The sequence below is a fragment of the Oncorhynchus clarkii genome, chromosome 17 (genome assembly GCF_045791955.1).
Source record: "Oncorhynchus clarkii lewisi isolate Uvic-CL-2024 chromosome 17, UVic_Ocla_1.0, whole genome shotgun sequence".
In the NCBI taxonomy this organism is placed as follows: domain Eukaryota; kingdom Metazoa; phylum Chordata; class Actinopteri; order Salmoniformes; family Salmonidae; genus Oncorhynchus; species Oncorhynchus clarkii.
Genome location: NC_092163.1, coordinates 25,599,321 through 25,619,799, shown reverse-complemented (window position 1 = coordinate 25,619,799; position 20,479 = coordinate 25,599,321). Strand labels below are relative to the sequence as shown.

Genomic DNA, 20,479 nt, shown 5'->3' with positions numbered 1-20,479 from the left:
CAGTCGTATATTGCACAAATCTGGCCTTTATGGAAGAGTGGCAAGAAGAAAGCCATTTCTTAAAGATATCCATAAAAAGTGTTGTTTAAAGTTTGCCACAAGCCACCTGGGAGACACACCAAACATGTGGAAGAAGGTGCTCTGGTCAGATGAAACCAAAATTGAACTTTTTGGCAACAATGCAAAACGTTATGTTTGGCGTAAAAGCAACACAGCTGAACACACCATCCACACTGTCAAACATGGTGGTGGCAGCATCATGGTTTGGGCCTGCTTTTCTTCAGCGGGGACAGGGAAGATGGTTAAAATTGATGGGAAGATGGATGGAGCCAAATACAGGACCATTCTGGAAGAAAACCTGATGGAGTCTGCAAAAGACCTGAGACTGGGACGGAGATTTGTCTTCCAACAAGACAATGATCCAAAACATAAAGCAAAATCTACAATGGAATGGTTCAAAAATAAACATATCCAGGTGTTAGAATGGCCAAGTCAAAGTCCAGACCTGAATCCAATCGAGAATCTGTGGAAAGAACTGAAAACTGCTGTTCACAAATGCTCTCCATCCAACCTCACTGAGCTCGAGCTGTTTTGCAAGGAGGAATGGGAAAAAATGTCAGTCTCTAGATGTGCAAAACTGATATCCCAAGCGACTTACAGCTGTAATCGCAGCAAAAGGTGGCCCTACAAAGTATTAACTTAAGGGGGCTGAATAATTTTGCACGCCCAATTTTTCAGTTTTTGTTTTGTTAAAAAAGTTTGAAATATCCAATAAATGTCGTTCCACTTCATGATTGTGTCCCACTTGTTGTTGTTTCTTCACAAAAAAATCCACTTTTATATCTTTATGTTTGAAGCCTGAAATGTGGCAAAAGGTCGCAAAGTTCAAGGGGGCCGAATACTTTCGCAAGGCACTGTAGATGCTTGGGACATGGGGCTGTGCATTATCATGCTGAAACATAAGGTGATGGTGGTGGATGAATGGCACAACAATGGTTCTCAAGATCTCACAGTATCTCTGTGCATTCAAATTGCCATCGATAAAATGCAATTCGTTGTCCATAGCTTATGCCTGCTCATACCATAACCCCACCGCCACCATGGGGAACTCTGTTCACAACGTTGACATCAGCAAAATGCTCATCCACACGACGCCATACACTTGGTCTGTGGTTGTGGCGTGTTGGACGTACTGCAAAATTCTTTAAAATTACAGCTTTTCATAAGCCGCCTCAAATTAATATTACATTCTCTAGCAATAGCTCTGGTAGACATTCCTGCAGTCAGCACGCCAATTGCACACGGCCTCAAAACTTGAGACATCTGTGGCATTGTATTGTATGACAAAACTGCACATTTTAGTGTGGCCTTTTGTTGTCCCATTACACATGATGCACCTGTGTAATGATCATGCTGTTTAATCAGCTTCTTGATATGCCACATCTGTCAGGTGGATGGATTCTTTTGGTAAAGGAGAAATGATCACAAACCGGGATGTTAACACATGAAACATAGGACCAACACTTTACATTTTTGTTCAGTGTAGTTAATGTATGACTGCTATAAAAAGCCTTTCTCAAGCAATCTGAGTTGGGGCACATGGTTAGTTTTTTGTTAATTGCGTAAATTGGTTAGCTCTAAAGCTGACTAAAATCAAATAACAGTATGAGCATGTAAGAAAATCAAATAACAGTATGAGCATGTAAGAAATCTAGAATTGTGCTTTGCTTTGCAAGCACACCTAATAAGAGTATGTAAGAGTTCTAAAGTGGTCTGGCTTTCAACAAGCACATTAATAACATTGAGTGCTGAGACGTATACTACAAAACTAGCTATATCTATTTGGGATTTTCTAAAGCTAGCTAGCTTCAGTTAGCTTCACATTCCAACTCCGGCTTAAGCTCAATGAAGCCATTTTTATAACAATATCAAATCACTTGTGTACCAATTAAAGTGGAACTGACAGCATTTCAGCAAAATTAAATCTTGTTCATATACTCCCCCAGGAAGAGTGATGCATTTTTGTTTTTGCGTTTTCTGACAAGTGAGCATTTTCACATTTTCATACATCCATTGAATGTTTGGAAAATTTAGCTAGGACTGGGTCTGAGTGGCTAGGAGAAAACTGAAAACTAGTTGTTGGCAGACAGGTTTCAAAAGTAGTTATAGGAAATTATTTTTGAAATACTTTGAAATAGAAGTAATTAGATTTACCACAAAAATACTAATATCTAAATACACATGTATTTGAACCCAGAGTGTGGCTGAAGGACAATCAGCACAATGTTTACAGACATTTCAGTTTTTAAACCTTTGAGCTGCTCTGTGTAAATGTTTTTTTTAGCTGGCTACATCTGGCACATTTACAGAAGTCTTCACTGATGTCAGATCCCTGTCAGATAAATGCAATTAATGAAAATGAAATTCTTTCCACAGTATTGCACTAACAAATGGATAATCACACTATAGTTATGGTACAATACAGCGCACTACAAAAACATTATGTACATGACTGCTGAATGGATTCACCTTATGCTATTTTTATTTATTCTTTACAGTGGCTTGGGGCTCTTACTTCAACCATGCCCTCGCCTGGGAGAAACTAATGGACAATCCTAACATATTGATGGTCACTTATGAGCAAATGAAGGAGGTAAAACCCATATTATGTATAGTGTTGCAAAAATAGTGAATATTGATGCACTAATGAAGGGAATGTTTTTCAGATTAATGGACTCTACGGTGAGTTGTGTGTGATGGTTCTGGATCCTAGTGGCCAATTTAGGGCTTGGACAGGAAACGGAGAGGAGAGCGGGTATGAGGTGATGTTCAGAGAGGAGGCAACGGTCTGGTCAATAAAGTTCCCCACGGCACCGGAATCCACTAGCATTGTAGAAACAGTACGTGAGGGACAGCCAGCTAGTGTGATTAACACTGAAAAGGGTTTGGCAGAAAATTATGAAGATTGGATACTCACACCTTCCCCAGGAGGTGGAAAATCATGTGACTGTCCATCTGCTCTTGTGGATCCCAAGTTGGAACATAACGGACACTGCTGAAATTGAGGGCCTCCTTGACCACAATAAGGACAGAGCCCCAGCAGTTTCTGTCTGCGTCGCTCAGCTGCGGGGAGGCATGTGACCTTCACCTCCATCGGTTCAGGCTCTGCTACAGAGTCATCACTGAGGGAGGGAGAGAAGCGATGAGGGTACCAACGCTCCCGAAGTAGGTTAGCCAGATGGATGGCCATCGTGATGAGTGCGACCAAGGAGAAGCTGTCATCTCTACATGCCAGTTTTTCTGGACCTCCTCGCGCAGTCCTCTTCTGAATAGCATATGGAGTGCAGGCTCATTCCATCTGCTGAATGCTGCTACTGTCCGGAAGGTGAGCGCTTACTCGGCAGTCTGATCATCCTTCCGTAGTTGAAATAGGCGCTCACTCCCCTCTCTGTCCTCCAGTGGATGGTCAACGATACCTCTGAACAGAGCCATGAACCCCTCATATGAAGCCAGCGACTCCTCACCTCTCTCCCAGACTGCCGTAGCCCACACCCGCCCAGTCAGCAGAGAAATAACAGTAGCAACCTTGGACCTCTCAGTGGTGGGAATTCCCATCTGGTGTGCAAAATAGAGGGAGCACTGGAGTAGGTAGCCACTGCATTTAGATGGGGTTCCGTCATATTTGTCCAGGAGAAACAAACTGGCATCGCTGACCTGGGCAGACTGCTGAACGGACTGGTGTGCTGGCTCAATACAAAACAAGAGTAGCATCAGGACATGAAACACATAACTAATACTGCCTGGGAAATGGAACTAAGGGAGTGACAGATATAGGGGAGGTAATAAGTGAAGTGATGGAGTCCAGGTGTGTCTCATGATGAGGCGCAGGTGCGCGTAACGATGGTACCAGGTGTGCATAATGATGGTAATCAGAGCCAGTGATGAGTAAACCGGCCATGTCGAGCGCCGGAGAGGGGGAGCGGATGTAGACGTGAAAATATTAGGCCTAACTTTTGAAATGTACCAGTAAACTAACAGATTTTTTTGAGTTTTCATAACATGTTAAAGATATAAATAATACAATGAAATGTTTTTAATATAAAATAATTGATTCACAAAGCTGTATAACATAATCCTAAATATAACCAATCAATTTACTGAATACCGTTGTTTACCATGAGGGTTTCAGCATGGAATATCCTTTATATTTTCTTTTACTATGCCAATATATCTTTGCTGTAAATGTTTTTGGGCCGAACCAGTCGGCAGTTCTGAGAAGTCAATAGTTGGAAGAGTTCCAGAAATAATTGGAAATGACATTTTTTCAGTAATTAGGCTCTCTTGAACCACATGGTCTAACTACTAGACACAGATAAAGAAAAAAATTATATATTTTAAGACAGATTTTTGTATTATGTTAATTAAATTGACTCACGGGTGCATCAATCGACACTAAGGATTTGAATTACCAACATTTCCGATGTGGTAAATTACTGGGAGTTTTACAATCCTAATTATGTCTGAGTAATGTAAATGTATATGTCATTAATATTCACTTTTATCATTGTCTTTCATCATATTGATGTCCTCCTGGCTTTTTTGAGAGTTGTGGAATGCACAAAGTTGGATGTACAAGTTTAAACTCCACTCTGTTTATTCTTCAGAATCTAGGTCAGGGGGTGCAGCAGATATCCAAGTTCTTTGATTTCCCATTGACTGAAGAGCAAGTCCAGACAATTGCAGGGCAGAGCACCTTCAATGCTATGAAGGAAAGTTCCAAGAACACCCATGGAAAACATGGCAATGTGTTTTTCCGAAAAGGTAAGTTCATAATAATTCAAATAAATTGTATTCACTTTACTTTATTCCTCTCATTATTGTCCCCCACGATGAAACTTTACTTTATTCCTCTCATTATTGTCCCCCACGATGAAATCGGGTAGGGGATTGTGGAATGGTCTTGGTCCGTAATTTACTGAAATAATTTACTGAATCACACTAGTGAAGAGGTGAAGTCAGGGATAACTTGGGCCAAAATCTGTCTTTCCAGCAGTTTGTGTTTTTGTATGGAGAATGTCATACAGAATGTAATGAGAATGTCAATGAGAATATCAATGAGAATGTTAAATCGCTACGCCATTTCCTGGTTACTAAAATTCTAATAGTTTGCCTAATTTCAGTTTATGTGACAAAACAAGCCGTCATTGTGTAGAGAATCATTTTACCATCTGAACCGCTGTGAAATATCTTTTCCATAACCTAGCATATTGTATTTTCATATTTTTGAAGCCTGTGTAAAAAAAAATGAAAATAAAAGACGCAAAAACTAAATGTAAAAACTGGAAGTATAGAAATAGCGCAAATAGAAAAGATCTACCGCTTCTTAGACTTATTTTCAATGAGAATGACAGATCGATAACTCCCATTATGTGCATTGTGTTGGGTCGCCCGAAAAGTGACATATTGCAGCTTTATTGCCTAGAATGGTCCCACCTGATCTTGCCTCCTGACTGCATTCAAGACTGAGTACCAGTCTCTTTAGCTAAAATTCCACTCTTTGCCACTCCTTGTTATTGACAAAGAGATTGGCTTTTAGGCCATCTCAATGTTCAATATGTGCTGGATTTATGGCAGAGTTGCTCATTGGTTGTTGAAAATACCATTAATGTTTTCCATGACAACATATGGCGCCGCGAAAATAGAATTAGAATTTATAACAAAGACAAAAACATATTTTTTTTTGTTAGCTAGTCAAGTTGTTGTACTTTGAGGCTTAAAATCAAATCATTATCAAAATTAGTAGTTGGAAATGCAGTATGCATTTACTTTAAGAATTTAGACGTGAGCTAGGAACTTTTGAAAGACTGGACAAAAAACGGTTCCAACATTTACATAATCCTTGATTGGAGGATAGCTGTGAGGGTGATCAAATGCTCTGTTCATTAACGGATGCGTTCATAAATTCATAAATTAACTTTGGCTATCTACTCTGATTTCAGAGTGTGCCAGAGAGCAGATGAAATATGAATTTACGAAAGTGCAACACCCATTGAATTTGACAGGTATTAGTAAACTTCGGCAAAAAAGAAGTTTACTGATATTGCAGGCAAAACCCTGAGAAAAATCAAACCAGGAAGTGGCTTCTATTTTGAAAACTCCATGTTCCATAGCCTCCCATTGCTCCATTTAAAGGGATATCAACCAGATTCCTTTTCCTATCGCTTCATCAAGGTGCCAACAGTCTTCAGACATAGTTTCAGGCTTTTATTTTGAAGAATGAGCGTGAACGACCACATTGCGTAAGTGGATAGGTGGGGGCTCTCAGAGTGAATTGTGCGCAAAAGAGAAAGGCGGCCATTGTTACTCCCGGTCCTAGTGAAAAGCCAACTGTCCCGGTTGATATATAATCGAACAGATATTTGAAAAACACCCTGAGGATTGATTAAAAAAAATGTCTGACATGTTTCTGTGGACATATTAATATAATTTGGAATTTTTGTCTGCGTTGTCGTGACCGCTCTTTCCGGTGGATTCCTGGGCATAACGCACCAAACTAACGGAGGTATTTGGATATATAAAATATCTTTATGGAACAAAAGGAACATTTGTTGTCTAACTGGGAGTCTTGTGGGTGAAAAATTCCGAAGATCGTTAAAGGAAAATTATTAATTTGATTGTTTTTCTGATTTTCGTGACCAAGTTACCTGATGCTAAGTGTACTTATTGTTTTGTCGAGCGATCGATAAACTAACACAAACGCTTGTATTGCTTTCGCTGTAAAGCATCATTTCAAAATCTGAGATGACAGGTGGATTAACAAAAGGCTAAGCTGTGTTTTGCAATATTGCACTTGTGATTTCATGAATATGAATATTTTCTAGAAATATTATTTGACTGTGGCGCTATGCTATTCAGCGTTGCTGATGACAATTATCCCGGATCCGGTATGGGTGGTTCAGAGAGGTTAACACACATAGTTGTAGAATTCGTAGGCAATCGAATAAACCCCAACTTCCTTCTATTCTGCTAGCAAACGTGCAATCTTTGGAGAATAAAATTGATGACCTACGCGGATGATTAAACTACCAACAGGACATTCAAAACTGTATATCTTATGCTTCACGGAGTCGTGGCTAAACGATGACACTATTAAAATACAGCTGGCTGGTTATACGCTGTCCCGGCAGGATAAAACAGCGGCGTCTGGTAAGAAGGGGTGGCAGAGTATGTATTTTTTGTAAATAACAGCTGGTGCACGATATCTTAGGAAGTCTCAAGCTATTGCTCGCCTGAGGTAGAGTATCTCACGATAAGCTGTAGACAACACTATCTACCTAGAGAGTTTTCATCTGTATTGTTTTGTAGCTGTTTACATACCACCACAGATGGAGCCTGGGACTAAGATAGCATTGAATGAGCTTTATTCTTCCATAAGCAAACAAGAAAACGCTCACCCAGAGGCGGCGTTCCTAGTAGCCGGGGACTTTAATGCAAGGAAACTTAAATCCAGCAGGACTTGTAAACCATTACAGACTACAAAGGGAAGCACTGCCGAGAGCTGCCCAGTGACACGAGCCTACCAGACGAGCTAAACTACTTCTATGCTATCTTCGAGGCAAATAACACTGAACCATGCATGAGAGCACCAGCTGTTCCGGAAGACTGTGTGATCACGCTCTCCGCAGCCAATGTGAATAAGACATTTAAACAGGTCAACATTCACAAGGCCGCAGGGTCAGACGGATTACCAGGATGTGTACTGCGAGCATGCGTTGACCAACTGGCAAGTGTCTTCACTGACATTTTCAACCTCTCCCTGTCCGAGTCTGTAATACCAACATGTTTTAAGGAGACCACCATAGTGCCTGTGTCCAAGAACACTAAAGTAACCTGCCTAAATGACCACCGACCCGTAGCACTCAAATCTGTAGCCAAGAAGTGCTTTGAAAGGCTGGTCATGGCTCACGTCAACACCATTATCCCAGAAACCCTAGACCCACTCCAATTTGCATACCGCTCTAACAGATCATGCAACCTCGATTGCATTCCACACGGACCTTTTTTCACGTAGACAAAAGGAAACCCTATGTGAGAATGCTGTTCATTGACTACAGCTCAGCATTCAACACCATGGTGCCCTCAAAGTTCATCACTAAGCTAAGGACTCTGGGACTAAACACCTCCCTCTGCAACTGGATCCTGGGCTTCCTGAAGGGCCGCCTCCCAGGTGGTAAGGGTAGGTAACAACACATCCGCCACGCTGATCCTCAACACAGGGGCCCCTCAGGCGTGCATGCTCAGTCCCCTCCTGTACTCCCTGTTCACCCACGACTGCATGGCCAGGCACAGCTCCAACAACATTATTAAGTTCACCGACAACGACGAGACAGCCTATAGGGAGGTGGTCAGAGACCTGGCCGTGTGGTGCCAGGACAACAACCTCTCCCTCAACATGATCAAGACAAAGGAGATGATTGTGGACTACAGGAAAAAGATTTGGCATGGGTCCCTGCCAATGATATATTGACCTATAAGTAACATTAGAAATTGCAAGGCAGGTAATTGATCTAAACTGATTATTGTAAGAATATAGGATTAAACATTCATACAAACGTTTAATCTTAAATGTAAACATGATTAAAATATAAATGTGACACATTACAATATAATTTGTCACTTGAAATACCTTGATTAAACTATAATTGAATTAAAACATAGATTACATTAACTCAATCGTTATTGGCTTGATTTAGATACCAATTTTAGATGTGGACAGTTCAGAGATATATTTTTTTAAATAAGAAATGACAGTACTGTATTAGTTCTTCATGGATTACATTAATTGGAAATGAGAAAATAAGTACACCAACATGAGCTTCCATTCATAAAATGTGTAGAGTAAATTGCTACTGTAGGTTATCTGTGGTAAACAAGGAAATACTTTAATTCAGTCTGCTGAATTGAAAGTAGTGAGTTCATACTGGTCCTTCGTAGGAATCAAACCCACAACCCTGGCATGCTATACCAACAGAGCCACACGGGACCATGTGAATGTTGATTGAATGATTTGTTTTCTGCTATTTAATGAAAGGCTTGCCCTAATCCTATGAAGGAAGCCCATTTTAATTCTTTGCTTTTTTACTAATTCATCAATATGCTTTCTGATAGATAGCTTCTCGTCAATCCAGATACCCAGATATTTTTAGCGGGAACACTAAATGTGGGCACCATCTGAGGTACAAATGCATAAATTACCAGAGCTTTTTGGAAAATAACATTTGCTTAGTTTTACCTGCAGGTACCAATTTCAGTTTAACAAGGGCTTTCTGCAAAGCAAAAAGGCAGATTGTAGCTCCAAGACAGCCTTGTCAACAGAATGCACAACCGAATAATCTGCATACAAGTGGAAGTTACAATTACCTACAGACCAACCAATGTTGTTTGTATTTATAGAAAAGTCAAAGTACAGGGCCAAAATCAACCCCTTTGGGACACCCTTAGTAATATCAAGGAAACATTTCAATTGGTGAAGAGGAGACTGAAACCACCCAAAACAAACAACAACTGAAAAGGGTTGTAGTAAAGGCTGTTTAAAACATTTAAAATGAATATACAAGGATATTGGTGATGTCAGTTGTTGATGTTTTCACAGGTCCAAAAAGTTGATCTTCGCCTTTGATTTGTCCCCCCCCCCCCCCATTGCCTTTCTGCCTAGGTGAAGTTGGAGATTGGAAGAACCATCTAAGTGAAGCCCAAAGTAAACAGATGGACGAGAAGTTTGAGAAGCACCTGGCTCACACTAAACTGGGGGCTAAGTTAAAATATGATATTTACTGCAAGTAGGGAGTTGAAATTTCCAGATCCAATGCAGAATGAGCATATTCAGAAGATAGAAAAATGTTGCTCATGTCTACAGTAGGCCTAAACCTTCTGTAATAATACTCAAAGATACATTTATAACGCAGAGAACTAGAGATCAATGCAACTAGTTGTTTTTCAGTTCAGCATCTGTTTAGAATCTGTGTAGGGGTTCCAGTTTGGACTCATAGCTACACGTGGCAAGTTCTCATTGGTCCAAACTATCTACACATTAATAAAGCCTGAAACGGGATCCTTTGTATTCGGCCAATTTTACTGCAACAAATTCTAATTGGCTATTAACCACAGGCTAGGTTTTGGTATAAACTACATCCTGTCTCTTTGTTCAATGAAGAAACAACAAGAACAGGGAAGAACGAACATCAACCATCCACTTTCCAGCATAACAACTATGATTTGTTATTTTTGAATTAATATATTTTTCTCCCCCTTATTTGTTTTGAGGGCTGTGTTGTCAAAAAATAACATAAACAGAATAACCAACCAAATGTTCCAGCGGTATTTGCAGTGTTTTTCTTCTGTTTTGACCAGAATATGAATAGTAAATTGATATGAATTTCATAATAAGTTAGTTAGTTTTGGAATAAATCATAACTTAATTTTGTTGGGTGTTACAGAAACTATGTCTGTCTCCATAAATGTTGATTTAGCTTGTTTGACTTCAGACTGTAATAACCCAATGGAACTGTAGCTATGCAATGGATGAAAGAAGGGACTAGCTTTATAGACTGTTGCTTTATTATTATCCAGAGAATCGTGTTAATGCAACTGCACTAAGAATGTGTATGGGCTGCATCCCAACACTCTTAACCATTTTTAATTTTTTTATTTCACCTTTATTTAACCAGGTAGGCCAGTTGAGAGCAGGTTTTTGTTTACAACTGTGACCTGGCCAACATAAAGCAAAGCAGTGCGACACAAACAACAACACAGAGTTACAAAGGAATAAACAAACGTACAGTCAATAACACAATAGAAAAAGTCGATATACAGTGTGTGCAAATGGCGTAAGGATGTGTAAGGCAATAAATAGGCCATAGTAGCGAAGTACTTACAAGTTAGCAAATTAACACTGGCTTGATAGATGTGCCAATGATGATGTGCAAGTAGAAATACTGGTGTGCAAAAGAACAAAAAAAGTAAATAAAAACAATATGGGAATGAGGTAGGTAGTTGGATGGGCTATTTACAGATGGGATGAGTACAGCTGCAGCGATCGGTAAGCTGCTCAGATAGCTGATGCTTATTAAAGTTTGTGAGGGAGATATAAGTCTCCAACTTCAGCGATTTTTGCAATTCGTTCCAGTCATTGGCAGCAGAGAACTGGAAGGAAAGGTGCCCAAAGAGGTGTTGGCTTTGGGGATGACCAGTGAGATATACCTGCTGGAGCACGTGCTACGGGTGGGTGTTGTTATGGTGACCAGTGAGCTGAGATAAGGCGGAGCTTTACCCATCAAAGACTTGTAGATGACCTGGAGCCAGTGGGTCTGGCGACGAATATGTAGCGAGGGCCAGCTGATGACAGCATACAGGTCGTAGTGGTGGGTGGTACATGGGGCTTTGATGACAAAACGGATCGCACTGTGATAAGCAATGCTGTAGACGGATGCTGAAACTGATTCTGAAGTCAAATAAACTTTACTCTACAAAAGTAGGCTCAACTACCATGGTTTTCCATGCAATAAATACAAAATATGGGAAGTAGCCCAAAAACTGATCGTAGTGCAAATGTTATAACATTTGTGTGTGTTGCTCAAAATTATTATGGGGTTGGATATTATTGTGACGTGTGCTCCCTCTCTGGCCTCTAGGTCACCAGGTTGCTTATTATTGCGCAAAGCGTCACGCGCATCAGCGCCCAATGACACTCACCTTGACTCCATCACCTCCTTGATTATCTGCCCTATTTATGTCACTCCCTTTGGTTCCTTCCCCAGTCATTATTGTTTCTGTTTCAGTTTCATGTCTATGCGTTGTTTATGTTTCTTGTTTCGTATTATGTTTCGTTTATTTATTACATTTTTCACTCCCTGAACTTGCTTCCCGAATCCCAGCAGAATAACGCCTCACCAAAGGGAAACATCAGGGGGTGTTTTTTTGTTGTTATGTTGAAGGTAATGTCGGGTCTGGGTGTCAGTACCACAGCTACCAGAAAGGCCTCAGCCGGTTTTGTCAGACTCTCATGCCTCATCTGGCTTGACAGGTTCCCATGCCTCGGCGGGTTTGACGGGATCCCCTGCCTCAGCTGACTCGACAGGCTCCCTTGCCTCAGCGGGTTCGATAGGCTCACATGCCTCAGCTGGGTGAACAGGTTCCCGTGCCACGACCGAAGCAACCGGGGAGGTCTCAGCCGGATCATCAGGCTTTCACACCTCAGCCGGTTTGTCAGGTTCCTGCGCCTCAGCGGAGATGACCAGTTCGCTCCTGATCCCCGGGATTGTCCCTTTGGTTGGTGTCCTGCTGCTGGACCAGCGTGCCAGGGAGGGGGGTACAGTCACGTATGTTCTCTCTCCGGCGCTCTGGGTTGCCATGCTCCCACGCCTCAGCCAGATTGACAGGTTGCCACACCTCACCAGAGGTGACCGGTCCGCTCCTGATCCCCGGGATCGTCATTTTGGTCGGCGTCGTGAGGGGGGACTGTCACGTGTGCTCCCTCTCTGGCCTCTAGGTCACTAGGCTGCTGATTATTGCACACAGTGTTATGCACATCAGCACTTAATGACACTCACCTGGACTCCATCACCTCCTTGATCATCTGCCCTATTTATGTCACTCCCTTTGATTCCTTCCCCAAGCATTATTGTTTCTGTTTCAGTTTCATGTCTGTGCGTTGTTTGTGTTTCTTGTTTCGTATTATGTTTCGTTCATTTATTAAATTATTCACTCCCTGAACTTGCTTCCCGACTCCCAGCACACACGTTACAATTATGGTGCATTCAGTGTGTAGTGTCGTGGTTTCGATGTACAGTGCCTTGCGAAAGTATTCGGCCCCCTTGAACTTTGCGACCTTTTGCCACATTTCAGGCTTCAAACATAAAGATATAAAACTGTATTTTTTTGTGAAGAATCAACAACAAGTGGGACACAATCATGAAGTGGAACGACATTTATTGGATATTTCAAACTTTTTTAACAAATCAAAAACTGAAAAATTGGGCGTGCAAAATTATTCAGCCCCCTTAAGTTAATACTTTGTAGCGCCACCTTTTGCTGCGATTACAGCTGTAAGTCGCTTGGGGTATGTCTCTATCAGTTTTGCACATCGAGAGACTGACATTTTTTCCCATTCCTCCTTGCAAAACAGCTCGAGCTCAGTGAGGTTGGATGGAGAGCATTTGTGAACAGCAGTTTTCAGTTCTTTCCACAGATTCTCGATTGGATTCAGGTCTGGACTTTGACTTGGCCATTCTAACACCTGGATATGTTTATTTTTGAACCATTCCATTGTAGATTTTGCTTTATGTTTTGGATCATTGTCTTGTTGGAAGACAAATCTCCGTCCCAGTCTCAGGTCTTTTGCAGACTCCATCAGGTTTTCTTCCAGAATGGTCCTGTATTTGGCTCCATCCATCTTCCCATCAATTTTAACCATCTTCCCTGTCCCTGCTGAAGAAAAGCAGGCCCAAACCATGATGCTGCCACCACCATGTTTGACAGTGGGGATGGTGTGTTCAGCTGTGTTGCTTTTACGCCAAACATAACGTTTTGCATTGTTGCCAAAAAGTTCAATTTTGGTTTCATCTGACCAGAGCACCTTCTTCCACATGTTTGGTGTGTCTCCCAGGTGGCTTGTGGCAAACTTTAAACAACACTTTTTATGGATATCTTTAAGAAATGGCTTTCTTCTTGCCACTCTTCCATAAAGGCCAGATTTGTGCAATATACGACTGATTGTTGTCTTATGGACAGAGTCTCCCACCTCAGCTGTAGATCTCTGCAGTTCATCCAGAGTGATCATGGGCCTCTTGGCTGCATCACTGATCAGTCTTCTCCTTGTATGAGCTGAAAGTTTAGAGGGACGGCCAGGTCTTGGTAGATTTGCAGTGGTCTGATACTCCTTCCATTTCAATATTATCGCTTGCACAGTGCTCCTTGGGATGTTTAAAGCTTGGGAAATCTTTTTGTATCCAAATCCGGCTTTAAACTTCTTCACAACAGTATCGCGGACCTGCCTGGTGTGTTCCTTGTTCTTCATGATGCTCTCTGCGCTTTTAACGGACCTCTGAGACTATCACAGTGCAGGTGCATTTATACGGAGACTTGATTACACACAGGTGGATTGTATTTATCATCATTAGTCATTTTGGTCAACATTGGATCATTCAGAGATCCTCACTGAACTTCTGGAGAGAGTTTGCTGCACTGAAAGTATAGGGGCTGAATAATTTTGCACGCCCAATTTTTCAGTTTTTGATTTGTTAAAAAAGTTTGAAATATCCAATAAATGTCGTTCCACTTCATGATTGTGTCCCACTTGTTGTTGATTCTTCACAAAAAAATACAGTTTTATATCTTTATGTTTGAAGCCTGAAATGTGGCAAAAGGTTGCAAAGTTCAAGGGGGCCGAATACTTTCGCAAGGCACTGTATATTCTCTTTTTTGACTGAGTTTGCCCCACCAATATTTCCATTCAAAAAAATATGGTATAGATATATAAATGTTTTGCAACAGAAGAAAGTAGGTTTTTCTTATTGGACAAGTTGACATAGTACTTCCCCACCAATTTTCGCCCGTGTGCCTCTGTGTCTAGTGAATACAACCCTGTCCCTGAGATTACACGTGGTAACCCACACACTCGCTGCAACAAGTAGATTCACTTGTCAGTCACAGTAATTTGTCAATCACTAGCTACAGACTGCTACAGAGCATAATTGTAACGATATAGACAATTTTGACTTTGTGGCTTTGGTAACTACTGACAACACTCCTTTCCTGCCTGCCTGGTTGCCTGCCTCACAAGAGAGTGAACACACATTTTCCTGGAAAACAAGGTGTGTGTTAATAAAATCAGTTTAGCTGATAGCTATAGGTTGGTCTTCCTCTAAAACCAACAAAACTACTAATGTTATCTTCAGTTAACATTAGCTAGCTAGATTGATGAGCCGGCAGCTAACAATAATAATTTAGACTCACTGAATATATGTGTTTGGCACAGAAAGATTAAACGATCTGCTGCTGCTACCCAAGGCCAAGAGATACAGAAGTTCCTGAAAAGGTTAGTCAACCAGTTTGTTGGTCCAGTAATGTTGTAATTTATTTTATTTCCACTGCTGGTGATTATTCACAAATGTTTCTGGTAAAAAAAAAAAAACTACAAATTCAACAATAGAAGCGCAATAGAGAACAAAAGAGGAAAGGTTCACCCCCCACTTGTGCCAGATCATGAGGATACCTGGACCTATTGAGATGTGCCTTTCGTTAAGTAAATCAGGTGTTAAATGAGGTGAAAAGAACACTGGGGTAAGACTTAAAATGATGAATAATTACAGAAGAACACTAGGTCAGATTATGAAAGAATAGGTTTTATGAAACATTTAAAAAAAACATTGTTACAAAGTCTACTGTGTACAGTGTAAAATACTTTTCTACATTGAAACATGTCTGTCTTTAAAAAAATGTCAAAGTCACATGCTTAACATTGTTTGTTTATAAAGTAAAATTCATATTTAAAGACATTGTAACCATTCTTTGCATAACGCTCAGCCCTGCTATTGTAGTTCGCTACGCTACAGAGTATGTTGTCCATTGAAGTTGAAATGAAAAAGAACAAAGTTTGTGGTAGTTTAAAAGGGTTTGATCCACCTTAGGCCAGGAGTGTTTCCAATTCACATGACCCGAAAAGAAAACCCCCCAGTCTTATAGTCATAGCACTGATGAAAAAGGAAGCTATCTATAATAATAATAATGACCAGGTCATGAGATCAGGAAAAACTCCAGGACCCAGAAAAGACACGTCAAAATTTGGACCCACCCCTTTTCAACCTGTGATGCCACCTTTGGCAACCACTCTGATCCTAATCAGTCAACACAAATCTGCTAAACTTTCTTTGAGCATTTTCCACAAACAAATCGCTTGCAATATTTACAAAACAGAATAATAATCCAATCTTTAATTGATTTGTCCCTGTAGGGGAACTTGTTTTGGTGCTAAGTATAACCCTTTTGAAGACCCATAAGAGGAGTATTTGATTTGCGCAGCAAACCCAGAGCTTCAATCACAAGAAAGATGCAAATGTGGCCAATCTTTGCGAATTTAAAAACAATTTTTTAACAGAAAATAAAAGTTGCACACCCTCAAAACCCCTGCCTGCCCTGTTTGTTATTATGGACGATGCGATGGATGCAGATTGGGTCGTAAGTGGCAGTCCCTTACAGTCCAGACCCGACATGTTGGTAGAGTGTTGGTCTGTGATCCATTTCAAACTTTCAATGCATAAATCATGAATCAAAATTGTGTCTATTGCAAGAAAATATTGTAATTTCACATAACTATACCACAAGGTCGTGAAAACTCTACCTGCTTAATTCACGATGAGAAAACTAACTGGAACTAGCAACCTAGCCAAGTTACTAGTTAGTTAGCTATTTGTTAGCTAGGCTACCAGTTAGCTTTTTCCCCTTATCAAGCCTAGCTAGCTAGCCCTACTGGCTACTGACCAAATTTGCTAACATTTTTGATTGTAGGTACTAAGATTAGGGATGTTAATTTGCATAATTTAGTGAAATTAAATTGCCCTGTGTGTATTTTCTTTAGCATACACAGCCTATATTGAGGAGCGGAAAAGCCTATCAACTGTCAGGGAGCACAAGAGCAGCTTCTCAAAAAGCTGGTACTGGAGTGAAAGCATGTGCTTTTGTAAGCCCAGTTAGGGCCGGCCCTGGACGTTTTCATGCCTTAGGTGAGACAAAAACAACTGCTGTCCCCGTCCCCACTAAACTATGATCCATTCACTTCTACAAAGTAGGAGCGTGGTGCCACTTTCTGTACACAGGATTGCTTTCCAGGCATCTTTGCCCTCTCGCACAGCTATTTTGCAGAGGTTCTTTGCGATTTTTACTGCGGACTCCGCCTTCCCATTAGCTTTTGGGTGTCATGAATTCCCATCCTGCAGCACATTTTCGGAACTCAACTCCGGAGAATTGGGGTCCATTGTATGAAATTACCCTATCTGTCTGGCCATAGCAGGCAAACTGAGCCTTGCAGCGTTTGATCGTTGTCTCTGCTGAGAGGTCGGGGAGGAGGTCAATCTCCCAAAAGTCTGAGTAATGATCGACTACCAGCAGAAAGTCTTTGCCACTGTGCTGGAAGAGATCTAGACTTACTATCTGCCAGGGGCGCATCGGTAGCTCGTGGGACATCATCGTCTCTCTCTGTTGCTCAATGGCATATTCATTGCAGATTGTGCATTTACTGACATAGTCTTTGAATTCACTCTGCATTCCTGGCCAATACAGCGTGTCACGTGCTTGTCTGTAACATGCCTCACCTCCTATGTGACTTGAGTGCACGAGTGCCAACATCTCAGGGCGCAGAGACCGGGGAATAACGACTCCCTGACACTTGAATATTACTCAGTTTTGAACACTGGCCAATATTCTCTGAAGGCTAAAGCAGTTTCTTCCTTGCAGTCGGGCCAGCCCATCAGAATCGCAGACCTCAATGCCTGGAGTTGCTCGTCCCTGTCTGTGTGCTGTCTGATTTGTATAAGGCTGGTCCGTAACATTGAGGTAGTCAGTCTGGTTGATGTGTTCAACATCCACTTGCTCTGTTTGTAAGCTGCACACTGCGCGTTGTTCATGCATGGAGCGTGTGTGAGTGCCTGATGCAGTAGCCCTGTTGAGCGTGTCACTCACATACATCTCTAGCCCTGGCTTATACACCACCTTGAGGTTGTAGTTTTGTAGGGCCAGTAGCATGCTCTGCAGTTGTTTTGTGGCATTCAGAAGAGGCTTGCTGAATATAGCAATAAGGGGCTTTTGATGTACAGGTAGTGGTGGAAGCGTTGGCATGCAAACACAATGCTGAGGCACTCCTTCTCTATCTGGGCATAGTTCTGCTCTGTTGGGGTGAGTGCCCTAGAGGCGAATGCCACAGGCTGGCCCTCCTGCATGAGGCAACAGCCAAGTCCATACTGGCTTGAGTCACTCTGAATCGTGACAGGTTTTGACACATTGTAGTATGGCAGTACAGGTGTCTGGATGAGCAGTTGTTTTATTTCCCTCACCGCTGCGTCATGTTTTGGGAGCCAATGCCAGATAGTGTCCTTGTCATTGAGCCTCCTTAGTGGCTCACACACTTCAGAGAGCCGCAGTAGGAATTTGGCCAGGTAGGTGACGAATCCGATGAAGCGCTGCACTCCCTTCACGTCAGATGGGTGGGGCATTTCCAAGACAGCCTTCACTTTTTCAGGATCCGCCTTCAATCCGGTGGAGGACAAGATGTGCCCATGAAAGCGGACCTCTGGCACTTTAAACTGAAGCTTTTTTATGCTTAGCCTTAGCTTGATCTGTCTGCATCTGACCATCAGGGCCAACAGCTTGGTGTCATGGTCACATTCTGCCTCCTCATCACTGTCCCCACAGCCCACTACGAGAATGTCATCTCCTATGGGTTCCACGCCACTGGGTCCCATCAACAGCTCATGCTTTTTCCGCTGATACACCTCTGGAGCCACGGAGACACCAAACGGAAGCTTCAACCACCTCTTCCAGCCCCAGGGTGTCCAAAAGTTGGTCATGTAGCTGCTGGGCTCATCGAGCTTGCACTGCAGGAAGGCATCTCTGCCATCCACGAGAGTGAAGACTCTGGCCTTTGGGAGCTTGTAAAGAACATCCTCCAACGTGGGCATAATGTAATGTGAACGTCGCAGAGCCCCATGTTGAGGTGTTTAGGATCATTGCATATCCGTAGCTTGTCTGGTTTCTTGACGATAACCATATTACTTATCCAGTCTGTAGGCTCGGTGACGGATATGATGTGGCCATCTGCTTCGTATTTGTCAAGCTGAGCCTTCGTAGCTGCTTTCATGGCCACTGGTACATTGTGGGGTGCACACTGGACAGGCTGGATTGCTGCGTCCAACTCAAAGTGGACTTCCCCGGGAACTGACTCGACTGGTGCGTTGAAGACATCATGGTACTTGCTTAGGAGTGTCTCCTTGCTCAGGGGCCCAGCCTGGACTTTGTCTATAATGTTAAGATCAGCTGGGATGGTGAAGTTAATAAGCCCAAGGCATTCGCATGTAGAAGCTGACACTAATGGCTGTTGACTAGCCTCAACTATTTCAAACTCAAGGGTGTGTTTTTGGCCACGTAAAACACACTCTGTCACAAACAGGCCTAAAGAGGTCATGAACTGGCCTGAATACAGTTTCAGATTGGTGCTACTCTGTGTGAGTTTGTCTCTGGGCGCGAGCCTCCTTTTGTCTTTAAGGCTCATAACGTTGCATGTGCCCCCTAAATCTAGCAGGCATTGCTGTGGTTTATTATTAAGTAGCAGAGTGACAAACCACTTTTGTCCTTTTGCCCTCACTGCCCATATGCACTCACTAGCATATACATCCTCTGTGCTATCGTTCCCTTCATCTGTGTTTGTTTCCATGGAGTGCACTTTTACCCTCCTTTCTCTTGCTTTTCATGCAGACCCTTGCGAAGTGATTAGCTGTACCACAGGATTTGCATATTTTTCCATAGGCTGGGCAGTGTTCTTTTCCTCGTCCATAAGAAATACCACAATATCGGGGTTGTATTGGGGTTGTCTAATGCAGAGTTGGCTGCAGTATTAGCATTAGCTGTGGCAAAGGGGAATTTCTTTACTGGCTGCCTGACTGTATTATTGACATTGTCCATATGTTGCCTTTCTAGCTCCATGGACCTTATCCGTATATCAGTAAGCTCTGCTGCACGGCATGTCTCCACTGCCAAGACCAGCGTCAGGTCACGTTCTCTCTGCAAACGTCTGCGGGTGCCCTCATCAGTTATGCCAAGCACAATCTTATCTCTGATCAGTTAATCTCTTAAAGCACCCTAGTCACATGTAGCTGCCTTTTCCCTTAACCTAGTGACAAAGCTGTCAATGGACTCCTCGTCCTCCTGTTTGCAACAACCGAAAACATAACGCTCGTAGATGACGTTCTTTGCTGGCTTAAAGTAATGTTCAAGAGCATCAAGAATAGCTGCAGCGTTACCTTGCTGAGCTGCTGTTAGGTTCAGGTTGTGTTTGTATACGTGTTGGCATTCAGTTCCCATTATAGTCCTCAAGGTGGCAGCCACCACCTCATCGTCCTTTTCCAGAAGTCCCGTTGCTAGCGCGTAGTCCTCCCATTCACCTCTAAATGTATCCCAGTTCGTGCTCCAATCCCCGCTGAGCTTCATAATGGCGGGAGGGGGAATTTTCGCTGCCATGTATAACCGGTGCTAACAACACTGAGCTAGCAAACTAGCAAACTCACGCTAGCTAATGCCAATTCCGGCGAAATTTTACTCAAATAAGCATTTGTTTGGTAAACCAGAACAGGTGACTCAAATTTGCGGAAAGCATGGTTAGTTATCCGACTCTGACACCATGTTTGAATGTTAAATGACGAGACAGAGGCATTGA

The 20,479-nt window shown here is 42.2% G+C and overlaps 1 protein-coding gene across 1 annotated transcript in view; it reads left to right on the top strand.

Annotated features, from left to right (window-relative positions):
• LOC139370616 (sulfotransferase 6B1-like) overlaps window positions 1-10,947 on the top strand; it is a 29,015-nt gene extending 18,068 nt beyond the window's left edge. The window contains exons 5-7 of the mRNA XM_071110212.1: window positions 2,559-2,653; window positions 4,665-4,821; window positions 9,716-10,947. Coding sequence (XP_070966313.1) covers window positions 2,559-2,653; window positions 4,665-4,821; window positions 9,716-9,843 — 380 coding nt within the window. The 3' untranslated portion in view covers window positions 9,844-10,947. The remainder of the gene's footprint in view (window positions 1-2,558; window positions 2,654-4,664; window positions 4,822-9,715) is intronic.
• The last annotated feature ends 9,532 nt before the right edge of the window (window positions 10,948-20,479 follow it).